This window comes from Delphinapterus leucas, unplaced genomic scaffold, assembly GCF_059928025.1.
Source record: "Delphinapterus leucas isolate spDelLeu-1000000601 "Yukka" unplaced genomic scaffold, BTC_Dleu_Yukka2 spDelLeu_asBTCV2_sq61, whole genome shotgun sequence".
Lineage (NCBI taxonomy): Eukaryota > Metazoa > Chordata > Mammalia > Artiodactyla > Monodontidae > Delphinapterus > Delphinapterus leucas.
This window is the reverse complement of record NW_028322270.1, coordinates 688,804-702,485: the sequence shown is the minus strand read 5'-3', so window position 1 is coordinate 702,485 and position 13,682 is coordinate 688,804. Positions and strand designations below refer to the sequence as shown.

Sequence of the window (13,682 nt, the reverse complement as noted above, 5' to 3'; positions counted from 1 at the left end):
CTCATAGCATCCCCATCTAAAATAGACTTTGGAGATTTAGATCAAATGTCATATCAATTGTCCTAGACTGCTTACTATGTGCTTTCACTATAGATTTTAATGTCAATAGAGAAAGGAGGAGGAAAAGTCAGAGGGAAATGAAACAGGTGTATGCAACACCCCTCTCTACTACCGACATTTCTCAGAATTCTGGGGGAAGTTGCATCTATAAGTGGAAAGTTTTTCACCATGGAACTCACGGTGGTTGAACTTCTCGTGAAGGATTTTTTTTTCACTACTGAAGAAAAATATGTTTGATTTTACCATAACTGAAAAGTTCTCCTGTTTCTACTTCTGAGGTTTGCCCTCAAGACTACTGTTTACCTAATGGAAGAGACTGCTATGCATGGAGGAAAAAGTGCACCATTTGAAGAAAAAGCTGAAGGAGTGATATTCAGGTAGCTCCTCATTCCACCAATGAAAACATACACATAGATTTTCCACTTTACACCTCATTTTCCACCTTATTTTCATGATTTTGAAATGAATATGTAGGGTCTGATGAGTTTGTCAATAGTCTACAATTATTAGTGTTATTAAAATAGAATACAAATGATAAGCCATATGTAAAAATGCTGTGTGAATAAACTGCTATACTCCAAATAATACAAATGAGTGAATGGCAGTAAATGCTAAGAGGGATTAACAACATAAAGGATATTAAATAAATGATGACCGTATTTCATTTTTTTTTTTTTTTTTTTTTTGCGGTACGCGGGCCTCACTGTTGTGGCCTCTCCCGTTGCGGAGCACAGGCTCCGGACGCGCAAGCTCAGTGGCCATGGCTCACGGGCCCAGCCGCTCCACGGCATGTGGGATCTTCCCGGACCGGGGCACGAACCCGCGTCCCCTGCATCGGCAGGCAGAGCACTGAACCACTGCGCCACGAGGGAAGCCCTTCTCTCTCACTCTTACTCAACTCCTAAATAACTAAGAGAATATGCTCACAAATGGTAAGCATGTTTTGGATGTTCGATGTGTGTTTGTGGGAAAGAGCAAAAAAAAAACTGCCTCAATTAGGTCAAATATCATACAAGAGATGAATGAGATTAGAGATGGGATTGGGATTTGTGTTAGTTACTCAATAGCTAACCAATCACAGATATGACAGTGTAGTGCAATATGCAAATATACTTTTAAACAACTTCTCTTAAGTTATCTACTGTCTGTAAAGACAATCACACTCAACTGCTCTGCACTTAACCCCAGAGCTTCTGAGTTAGAATCTGTTAGAAATAGGTACACGTTTCATTGCTTTGGCAACATTTACATGGCTCTGCATCAGGCAATATAACTGCTAAGATCACACTCTGGGAATTCAGGAAAGGCTAGTGTCCAGTTCTGGTCGTTCTACCACCCAACTGTGATCTAGGGTAAATTCCTGATAAAAAAAAAAAAAAAAAAAGAAAAACCCTGAAGATGCTGAAACAGTATTTCCTACTTCACAGGGTCATCATGGGGTTAAAAGGTCATTAGGATAAAGTGCCTCTCACCCAGGAAACACTGATAAATGCTACTGATGCTACCATCATCATCATCGTGACCGATCAAGAACATATGGCCACATGGAAATTCAACATTCCCTGGGCCATTCACAACTTTCCTTTAAAGGACTCATATTCTATGTGGGGTCTTAACACCTTCAAATAACAGAAAATACAAGTCTTTACGCCTTTTTTTCTGTAGCTAATTTTGGCATCGTTCACCTCTGTCCACTTAAGTGTTGGTTTAGCATATTCTTGTCACACAAAGAAGCTACTTCCCAAAGAGAGGAACAATGTGTCAAGTGACAAAGACATTGAGTGAAGTCTTTCACATCCTAGATTGTCCACGGTACAGCTCAGCTGGTCTCTGGGTTGGAAGGCCTGGGTCTACTTTGCTCGTCTGTTACAGGGGAAGGGACATGGTCCTTAGCATGTGGTCTGTGAAACAGAGGCAGCTGCGGGTAGAATTATAACACAAGCAGAACTGGCTTCAATTCTTCCTTCTTAGGTCTTTTTCTTCTTGTTCAGCTGTTCAAGGAACTTGCCTGCCCTCTGTCCCTGCCAGGACGATGTTACATCTGCCTGGATAAGTAGGTCACCACTGTATATCAGGAAAGGTCTTATTTGTAATCATCAGGAACCAGATACGGCTAATTTGAGCAGAAAAGGAAACTTTTGGAAGTTTCTGGTTAGGTCTCAGTAACTAGAAGCAGACTAAACAACCGAAAGCCAAGGCTATGCTATTGCAATTATAGGATCAGGCCAAAGTGATGTTATAAGTCCTAGCTGGCCTTGCTACCAAGCAGGAACAGGAAACAGGAGGTTGACCCAGCACTGCTGGCCTTGCTTCTTTACATCATTTATTTGTAATTCAAAATCCAAGAGAGGGGTGCAGTTGGCCAACCTGAGGTCGCCCGACTGTTTTCCATCTGTAAGGGAGACTGAGCATGTGAGTAAACAGTGTATCTGACATGTTCAGCTTGTATAACGAGAGGAAGGCTCTGTTTCTCACCAAGACCCACAAAGTGGAAAATTCCCCAAAGAGAAAGGAATTTCAGATCAGATGCTTGGAAAGTTAAAAACAACAACAACAAACAAATGCAGATGTGGAATTAAAGACATGGAGTCATTAAGAACCTATATGTGGAGTGATTCAGACCTGAGTTCACATCTGGAGCAAGCTACTCAATCTTGCTGAGCTTCAATTTTCTTTAAAGGAAACAACGTGGAAGATGATATCCACATGTAACTTGTGGTACACATGAAGGAGGGTAGTACAGTATATGATGCCTGGCACATCCTATGCATTTTCTAAAACTACTAGTAGTACTATTATTATTGTTACTTATTATACAATTTATTGTAGAAATTAACAGGGAGAGTATTAATAAATGTTAATACAGTGCTAAGTGTCACATTTATGATCTCAACTAATTATTTGTTGATTCAACAAACATTCCACGTATCAAAAAATAACTTGTTAGTATGTATATATATATATATATATATATATTTTTTTTTTTTTTACAGAAGAAAAGAAACCCTGAGGCTTAGGAAGTGTAAACAATGTACCAAAAGTCACTCACTTAAGAGGTAATGGAATATTATTCAGCCTTAAAAAAATGAAGGAGATCCTTTCATTTGTGACCATATAGATGAAACAGGAGTGCATTATGCTGACGAAATAAGCCAGACAGGATAAATACGAATGATATCATTTATATATGGAATCTAAAAAGAAAAAAAGCCACACTCATAGAAACAGAGTAGAAAACTGGTTGCCAGGGGCTGGGGTGTGGGTGGGGAAAAGAGGGGAAGACTGGTAAAAGGGTACAAACTTTCAGCTGCAGGATGAATAAGGTCTGAGGATCTACTGTATAACATAGTTACTACAGTCAATAATACTGTATTGTATAACTAACATTTTCTGAGAGAATACAACTTAAGTGTTCTCACCAAAAAAAGAAAAAAAGGAAAAAGGTGTCATGAGCTGTTAGATGTATTAATTAACGTGATGGGAAGGATCCTTTTACAACAGATATGTATATCAAATCATCATGATATACTCTTTGACTATCTTACAATTTTGTCAATTATACCTCAATAAAACAGAAAAAAAAAGAGGTAATAAAGATGAGACTCCAATCCAGGATTATCCAGCTCAAAAAACTACACTCTTAACCATTACAATATAGTATCCATCCATATGTTGTAACTGTAAAATGCTTAACACAAAGGAAACGTTAAATAAATGGTATTTATTCTAACTCTAATGCTTACTAGATATTAGTTATGTGGTATGCTTTACTTCTAACTACAAGGGTATAAGGTGCAAATTCTTGCTACAGAACAGAAAAGCCCCTGTGGTACCCTGTAGGATAAACACAGTGCCTGTAAATCTCTCATCTCTCAACCCAGAGTCTCCTCAAGTTGGAGGTCTTTACCCCCTTTATAATGTGGGAATAATGCCTTTCCCACATTTGCACTGGGCATGAAAATCCATACTTCCAGGTGTATACTGAACCTCCATTTAGCTCCTCGTCACCTTGGAATCACCAGACCAAAGATCATTTATTCCATTAATATAAATGATCTAGGGATAGAAGTACAGAGTATACAGAGAGTGTTGGAGGAATCCAAACAACAAGTCCTCCACTCTCAAAACAAATTTTAGAGTTCCAAAAGTAAAGAGCAATGTTTGGAAATAAAACTAAAAATGAAACTAACATCTACAATTAGCCAAGTATTTATTATGGGCCAGGCTACTTACTAGGCACTTGATAAACATTACAGCTCATCTTCCTGCAGTCCTTCAAAGCATATAATATTGTTTCTATTTCATAGAGAAGAAAATTGTATCTAAGCAGGTTAGTGATTAGCCCAAGACCACAGGGCTAGGCTGTAAGAAAAGAAGGCCAAGTTTCAGTGGTCAAAATGGTGATGGATGTTATAACTAGAAGATTACGGCTAATCAAATAAAAATATTCAAAACGGTCCTAATGTATTATTAGGATTTCTTTAGAATAACTTGGGTGCCTTAGTGAATACAGTAGTGGTAGGCACTACAGTCTCTTTAATTTGCTAATCATACAAATCTACTTTAATATTCTTGGTGACAAGGAGCTAACTACTGATAAGACAGCTTCTTCAGTTTTGGGGCTACTCCAGGGTGAAATGCCGGAACGTCTTACTGCCTGCAATGTTACCTAGTTCTACCAGGGGGAATAAAGCAGAACAAGTAGCCACTGTTCTTGACAAATGGATACAGTTTCAGTTTTTCAAAATATGAGTGTCAGATTCATTCATTGTATCAGATAGATTGGCTTTGCCCATTTACTAATGGATGGCACACTGCAGACACACGTTGGGTCAAAGGACTCAATGTCACCTCATTGATACTGTCATCAATATAATTTGTATTGGCCTTTTGTCTCACCCTGACTTTAAGGACTATGTGAGGAGATCCAAGTCTCCAGACCATGGACTGATCACCTCTGCTTGACACAGTATTCTCTGCTCATTTCCAGAGGGGACCAAGGATGAGCTCTTGTACTTCTGAGTCTATTCACCCTACCTGGCAACACATACTAGCTGGGCTGATTGGATCAAGCAGGAGCCCCAGAGTTTAAATTTCCAGCTGCATTGGAGGAAACAGAGGCTATGCCCCAATCCCATAACCCCTCACTTCTTACTGCTAGCCTATCCTAGGCTCTTCTTGCTGATAGGAGTACTTCACGCTAAAAATTAATTTTGCTTACCTGATGGCAGTCACACAACCTCAAATGCCATTTTTATAAATAAGGCAACCACCAATGGAGTGTGATTTAGGGTTTTTTCTTCTGTCGACCCTGCCTACCCTATAAAATCTCCCATTACTGCATCATGGAGACTATAATCCTTTTCCGAGGGAACAGATTCTTTCCAACCTTAAGATGAAATAAGAACTTACATTTCCATACTGCCCAAGAGGAAATAAACTGATTACAAAATGCAGGAGAATGACTGATTTTCCACATTTGTTGTGTTCATTAAAGGGTTTTTGAATAGACTTGACAGTATTAAAGAAGTTCAACACACACAAAATAAAAATTAATAAATGAAGAGAAAAAAATTGCATTTACAACAAACAACAAAATAAACACATTGATATATAAAAGGTTGTTATACATCGATGAAAAATGGATGTCATAAAGTCACAAACTAAAAAGTATTAACAGCCAATAAAGATATGAAAATATGTTCAACCTTGCTATTATTAATCAAAGAAATACAAATAAAATAATTCAGGTGTCATATTTTACTGACTAGAATGACAAAGTTTTAAAAAACTTGATAATACTGGTATTGATATTGATAATACTGGTACTGATGAGTGTGTGTAAGAAACCACACTGGATGTTAAATTCTTGGTAGAAATAAAAAGCACGGTAACCTTTCTGGAAGACAATATGTCAGTATGTACCAGAACTGACAACCAGCCATTCAAGTTCTAGAAGTCCATTCTAAGGAAATAAACAAATGCTCAAAGACATATGAACAAGGATGCTTGTCTCATTGTTTAGCAAAGCAAAACAGGAATAATCTAAATGTTGAACAGCAGGGACTGGTTAAATAAATAATAGAATGCTGTTCAACCATTAAAAATGATGCTGCAGATTTTTATTAGGTGATGAGTAATCATACTTATATTACTAAATGAAAATGCTATAGAACTGCTTTGTAGTTTGATATAATAATTAAAGGTATTTTATACTTGCATTGTATTTATATGCACCCCGTCACAAAAGAGTTTCCAAAGATACCCTCAAAAATGTTACAGAGATGATTTATCAGAAATGGGATTTTGAGTTATTTTTCCTTTTTTCTTTAAATCCTTTCAATTTTGGAGTTTCTGCAATGAGCCTGTATTATTTTTACAATTAAAAATATTTAAATTTACAACAAAAGGATCTAAATTCCTCCAGTTTTCCATTTATTTTCCACCCTGGCTCGGGGTATTTGTGTAAAAAAAAAAAAAATCAGCTTATTTTCTCTTTTGTATCAATCTAAATTTACTTTTCATAAGTTAACTATTTTAGTCTGGCAAAAGTTTCACACAGGAAAATTGTTAAGGTCTGAGTATTCTATTACGTTGAAAAGCACTGGAAACTTTGAAATTATTTCTTTCAGAATTTTCATATAATACTGAAAGGCGGGGGGTGGGAGGTAGCAAAATGAAGGGAAATAGATAGTAGTAGTCAACTTCAATTAAGGAAAAGCAACAAGAGGCAGTTTGTACTCTTTGATACGGCAGAAGCCCCATGTGTCAACTCATGCTAAAAAATGTATATATACACACACATATATGTTTGTGTGTATTATATGTATATGTGACACACACACATAATTAATCCACAGTCTTAGGCTAATCACTCATTGTGGCAGAAACAACGAGCTGTTGACTACACTTTAATTAGCTCCTCCAGCCTGTAGAGGCATCACTAGGACCAAGATAGGAACAACATTCTCCATCTCCGCTTGCATCTGGGTATGGTTCTGTCCCAAAGAATGTGACCAGAGGTGACCTGAAGAGTTTATGTCTGAAGGATAACGAGTTGATAATTGTAGCTTGCAGCTTCCTCTCTCCTTTCCTTTTTAGGACAAACGTAGAGCCACTTGATGAAGGTGGTGGGTCCCTGAATAACTGAGCAGAAAACTGACCCTCAGACCACCAAAGTCCATACTACACTCCTGAGTGAGTGAGAAATGAACTGTCCATGTGTTGCTCCACTGAGGTTTAAGGTTTATCATTTAGTGTTTAACTAACGCATTTTTTCTTTACACCTCAGTTGCCTTCTCTGTAAAATAAAGTCTTTGAAAAGGATCCACTGTAAGTTTTTTCCATTGCTTATGTTTTTATCTTAGTTTTTAATTCTCAGAAACATTGCGCGCATTTTACCTTTTAAGTTAGTAAGTCTACTTTTTTTCCCACAAAGACGGGTTCTTCAAGTTATGGAGAAGTCATAGCAGACTGTTGCTTCAGTTTAAGATACGCATTCACATATGAGATGAGAAGGGTGAGGACCCAGAGAAACGCCTTTGACAGAGGGGAGTGAGAGCATACTGAAGAACGTTTAGTAATAAAGAATTCAGATGGGAGAAACGGATGCGTTACATCTAACAGATTTGCTCAAAGGAATTCTGGAAAGGCAAATATGTGAAAATGTATAGCAAAGACATGAAATGCCTTTTGGTCCCTAAATGGATTTCATTTCAAAGACGTGCATACTGCAAATACATGTACCATAACACTTCTCTGTCCACTTCTAGAATTTTCTAAAGCCTGACAGAACATCTGCAGAGAGAGGATGTCATTCCAAGATAATCGACTGCAAGTTACTAAATTAAGATAAAAATGTCCTTAACCTTGAACAGTTTTTAAAGAGATTTTAGAAGAAAGGAGCCCTCCAGGGGGTTGTATAACTATATAATTGTACCCTTTCTAAAAGGCTATTTACAGATACATAATGTTTCCCCTCCATTCTTTAAAGTAAAATATAGGATAAAAAAAAATAGTTTGGGGATAATATTTGTTTGGGACAGCAGGCACTGCTAATCAGTACCACTCTCTCCTTATTCCTTACTATCAGAGCCCTGGTTTAGGAGACCCCATTATCCTTAAGGCTAAGGTGGCCAGTTTAAAATCCGAGCTGATGAGATCTAAGTGCAAGTCTGCTGACCATCTGTGGTAAAAAATTTGCTCTCTGAGTTAGACACTGCCTTTTTTTTCTTACTTAATTTCTTTTTTTTTTTTTTCCTTTTCTTTCTTCCTGCCCAAATTGTTGGAACACTACTGGAGATTCTGGGGTCACTTTGAAGCTATGTGGACGTGCTAGAGATGTGGAAGCTGGAAGAGCGAAGCAACCCAGTCCCCTGGTGCTGCCCTTCAGCAGCTGGACTAACGCTAGAGGGACTATCTCCAAACTTCCTGCTACCCGTGGAAAGTAAGGTAAATCACTCATTCACTTTCTGTTACCTACTAACTGATCCAGAACTCTAACCTCAGGGTTGTAGAACCCTTCTCAGTAACCCACAGTCATACTCATGTTCCGGACTCCTGATCATCAGACTTGCTTATAGCAGATGTATGGGGAGGGCGGGCTCTTCTGGAAGCCCTCATACTTCCTCCCCTACCCCCACCACACACAAATAATGATCTTTATGTCCACTCATCCTTCTATCTACACTCAGAGGCCAGGGCCCCCAGGAAGGCTTCACTGACAACCCTTTACTCCTCTCTACATGCAGAAAGGGTAGAGGTGTGGGCTCTGGAATCAGACTTCCTAGACTTGAATTCTTAATCTGTTACTTACCAGTTTAGGACGTGGGCAAAGTAGTTACCTTCTCTGGACACCCCTGTAAAAGAGGAACACTAAGTAGCACCTATGTACCTTACTGAAAGGATTAAATGAGCAAATGCAGGTAAAGTTCTTATAATTTTTTCTTGGGTCAATCAATTCTAGCTGCTATTGTTACCTTTGACTAATTTAGGGCAGAGTCCCTTTGCCCTCCTTTGGTTCTCTGGGCCGTCTCATTCACAACACACACAACCGCATACTGCAGCGTTTTGAAAGGTGGTTCTCAAAATGTGGTCCCTGGGCCAGCAATATCAGCCACACCTGGGAACTGGTTAGAACTCTGGCACTGGAGCCCAGCAATCTGTGTTTTAACAATATTCTCAGGCAAATCTGATGCACACTAAAGGTTGACGACAACTGAGAACATCTGTCTCAGACTCTCCTGGAGGCATTCACCAAAAATTGAGTTACAGGACCTTACACCTGACCAGCTGGAGAAGGGGTCTAGTAATTGCCCTGGTTATCATGCTTGTCATGATTTTTCAGCACATAAATGTTTGAGAATCACTGCCATTTTGAATGTGTGTTTCACTTGTCTGTTTTTCCAGTGGACTTTACTTCCTTGCAAGGAAGGTTTGTGAAGATTTGTTGCTGTTGTTTGCATTATTAGTTTTATTATGCTAATTCTAGAATCTCTGGTGCATAGTGCAATCTCAGGCAGGAAGTAATGGCTCATTAAAACAGGTATCCCAAAAGTCTCAGTAGAACTTCAAGATTAATTCCTTCAGGAAGAGGTAAAATTGTCATTAGATGCAGATGATATGATTCTATATATAGAGAACCCTAAAGACTCTACATGAAAACTACTACAACTGATAAACGAATTCAGCAAGGTAGCAGAATACAAGATTAACATACAGAAATTGGTGGCATTTCTTTATGGCAACAATGAAATATCGGAAAGGGAACGTAAAAAAACAATGCCTTTTAAAATCACAACCCCCAAAATAAATACTTAGGAATAAACCTCACCAAGAAGGCAAAAGACTTATATGCTGAGAACTGTAAGACATTAATAAAGGAAAGTGAAGATGATTCAAAGAAATGGAAAGACATCTCATGTTCTTGGGTTGGAGGAACTAATATTGTTAAAATGCTCATACTACCCAAAGCAATCTACAGATTTAACGCGATCCCTATCAAATTACCCATGACATTTTTCACACAATTAGAACAAATAATCCTAAAATTCATACAGAACCATAAAAGACCCAGAATTGCCAAAGCAATCCTGAAGAAAAAGAACAACGTTGGAGGCATAGCCACCCCAGACTCAGACAGTACTCCAAAGTCACAGTAATCAAAACAGCGTGGTATTGGCACAAAAACAGACATATGGATCAATGGAACAGAATACAGAGCCCAGAAATAAACCCACACACCTCACTTAATCTTTGACAATTAATCTTTGACAAAGGAGGCAAGAATATATAATGGGAAAGAGACAGTCTCTTCCGCAAGTGGTGTTGGTAAAGTTGGACAGCCTTATATAAACCAGTGAAGTTAGAACACATCCTTTCACAAATGAACCTATCTACACACGAAAATAAACTCAAAATGTCTTAAAGACTTAAACATAAGACATGACACCATAAAACTTCTAGAAGAGAACACAGGCAAAATATTCTCTGACATAAATCATACCGATGTTTTCTTAGGTCAGTCTCCCAAGACAATAGAAATAAAAATGAAAATAAACAAAGGGGACAGAATCAAACTTACAAGCTTTTGCACAGCAAAGGAAACCATAAACAAAATGAAAAGACTACCTACAGAATGGGAGAAAATATTTGCAAATGATGCGACCAGCAAGGGCTTAATTTCCAAAATACACAAACAGCTCATACAACTTGATGACAACAGAAGCAAACAACCCAATCAAAAAAATAGGCAGAAGACTTAAAGAGACATTTCTCCAAAGAAGAAATACAGATGGCCAATAGGCACATGAAAAGATGCTCAACACTGCCAATTATTAAAGAAATGCAAATCAAAACTACCATGAGGTACCACCTCACACCAGTCAGAATGGCCATCATTAAAAAGTCTACAAATAACATATGCTGGAGAGGGTGTGGAGAAAAGGGAACCCTCCTACAACACTGTTGGTGGGAATGTAAGTTGGTGCAGCCACTGTGGAAAACAGTATGGAGGTTCCTCAGAAAACTAAAAATAGACCTACCACATGATCCAGCAATCCCACTCCTGGGCGTATATCCAGACCAAACTATAATTCAAAAAGACACATTCACCCTGATCTTCACAGCAGCAATATTCACAATAGCCAAGACATGGAAACAACCTAAATGTCCATCAACAGATGAATGGATAAAGACGATGTGGTACATATATACAATGAAATACTACTCAGCCATAAAAAAAAGAATGAAATAACGCCGTTTGCAGCAGCAACATGGATGCAACTAGAGATTATCATACTAAGCAAAGTAAGTCAGAAAGAGAAAGACAAATGCCATGATACCACTTATATGTGGAATCTAAAATATGACACAAATGAACCTATCTATGAAACAGAAACAGAATCAGAGACATAGAGAATAGACTGGTGGCTGCCAAGGGGGAAGCAGGTGGGAGAGGGATGAACTGGGAGTTTGGGATTAGCAGACGCAAACTGGTATATATAGATTGGCTAAACAACAAGGTCCTACTATATAGCACAGGGAACTATATTCAATATCCTGTGATAAACCATAATGGAAAAGAATATGAAAAAGAATGTATATACATATGTATAACAGAGTCACTTTGCTGGACAGCAGTAATTAACACAATGCTGTAAACCAAGTATACTTCAATAAAAAATAAGTTAATTAAATTTTTAAAAAGATTAATTCCTTCAGAAGAACAAGTACTACACATTCACAAAAAAAGCACCCTTTGAAAGGTTAAATTTTTGAATTTCTTTGCCACTTCCTTAGTTTTGATCATCTTGGACAATATACTTTTAATATTGACTTTTAAAAATAATTGTGTTTCAGTGTTTGCTATCCTTAGAGAGACAGAAACAGATAAGTACAACTAAATACTTATTTTTCAAAAGTCTCAGAAGTATAAGGGAAATGAAAGTAATTATATCTTCAAATGATTTTGGGGTATGTTTCTAATTCCATACTTCTGATGCGATTAAAGATTAAAACTGTATTAAGACATTTGGGACATGCCGCATTGGTATTAAATGAATTTAATTTTGCGTAAAGTGGTAGAAATATTTTCTTCAGCAAACATACCTGCAGATATAAAATCACAACCATAAATCTACAAAAAAGCAAGCTATTGAATGAAATCTGATTGGTTATTTCCCTGCAGTATGGATCTGCTAATAATTTAATTTACTACTTGCTAACAGAAGCCAAAATTTAAATATACATATATATATGTGTGTGTATATATATATCTCTCTTCAATTTTAAATCATTCATATATATGAACAAGTATACATACACATATATAACAATTGTTCATATATATATATATATATATATATATATATATATATAAACAATTTAAAGTAAAGAAAGTACATCTGGTGGCCTATTTTTTCCCCCCGATTTCTAAAGAACACCATATTCTATTCTAGGCAGTGGAATGTCAGTCCACCTTAAGGGCTGTTCAATGAGCATATCTGAGAAAGCACTGGTTTAGCCAATGATGTACTTATTGAGGGAGGCCCTAGTGCCACTGTCAAGAGCTTATCCACAGGAGAGATAAGAAGGTACTTGTTTGGTTTGTGAAAAGAAGTAGTGAGGAATGGCAGGTAGCTGCAGGCTGATGACACGTGATGTCCATATATATGTAGAACCAACACGCCCATAATTGCACCCATTTTCCATACCCAAATCCAAAGCCTTTATATCATTAATCCCAGGCAAAAATGGTAAGATTCATGTGTGTTACTATCCCACGGCTTCAAGATGCCTATAAACTCATATGAGTATGTCTTAGTTATATCAGTGGAGGACAAACCAGGCTTCTATCACCAAGCCCCATTCCATAACAGGCAAACCAGTCCAAGACTTCTCTGAGTGCTGCAGGAGAGTCTATGGAAGGGGCGCTCACTCCACTGTGATGCCTAAAATGCCTTTGCACAGAGCAAACATTCAATACATGCTGAGTGAATGAATGAGTGAACTGGTGTCATAAAACAGGCTTATTTCAGGGAAATTCCATTCAACAGGCTGGCATTCCTTCCTACCCATCTTAACTGTTAAGCTTGCCATCAGACAAAAATTTAATTATAAAACGTTAGAGCTGAGGAAATTTTAGAAACTATCTACTCTCCAGAGGTATACAACTTTAATTTAGTGGTAAAAATCACTAGGAGTGATTTAGGAGTCTATCAGACCTGAGTCCAAATTCCACATCTACCATATTTTGGTGAGCAAATAACTACTTCTGAGGCTCTGTTCCATGTATGCATTATGGGATATCATAATAATACATACATTAATTGTATGACTATCAGGGGATGAAATGACACAATCCATTTGCCATGGTCGGCTAAGTAATTTGCACCAAGTAAGCACTCAAGACATTAGCCAATATTAATAGCGGAGAGATGAAAACAAAACTCTGGGACTGATGCCTACCCTAGGGGCCCCAGTGGTCATAATGACTTTATTCCATTCAGCCTGCTCTCTTCTCACTAAGACTAAGGAAGAGAAGATGAACAAATTAGGAATAACAATTGGAAAATGGTTTTATACTCCCTGAATGAATGGAATTATAATAAAATGATTCATGA

General features: G+C 37.7%; 1 protein-coding gene across 1 annotated transcript in view; it reads right to left on the bottom strand.

Moving 5' to 3' along the window:
* Window positions 1–13,682, bottom strand: part of LOC149743880 (uncharacterized) — a 104,197-nt gene that overhangs the window by 77,726 nt on the left and 12,789 nt on the right. Inside the window, exon 3 of the mRNA XM_089906088.1 lies at window positions 8,876–8,918. Within this exon, the coding sequence (XP_089762214.1) occupies window positions 8,876–8,918 (43 nt within the window). The remainder of the gene's footprint in view (window positions 1–8,875; window positions 8,919–13,682) is intronic.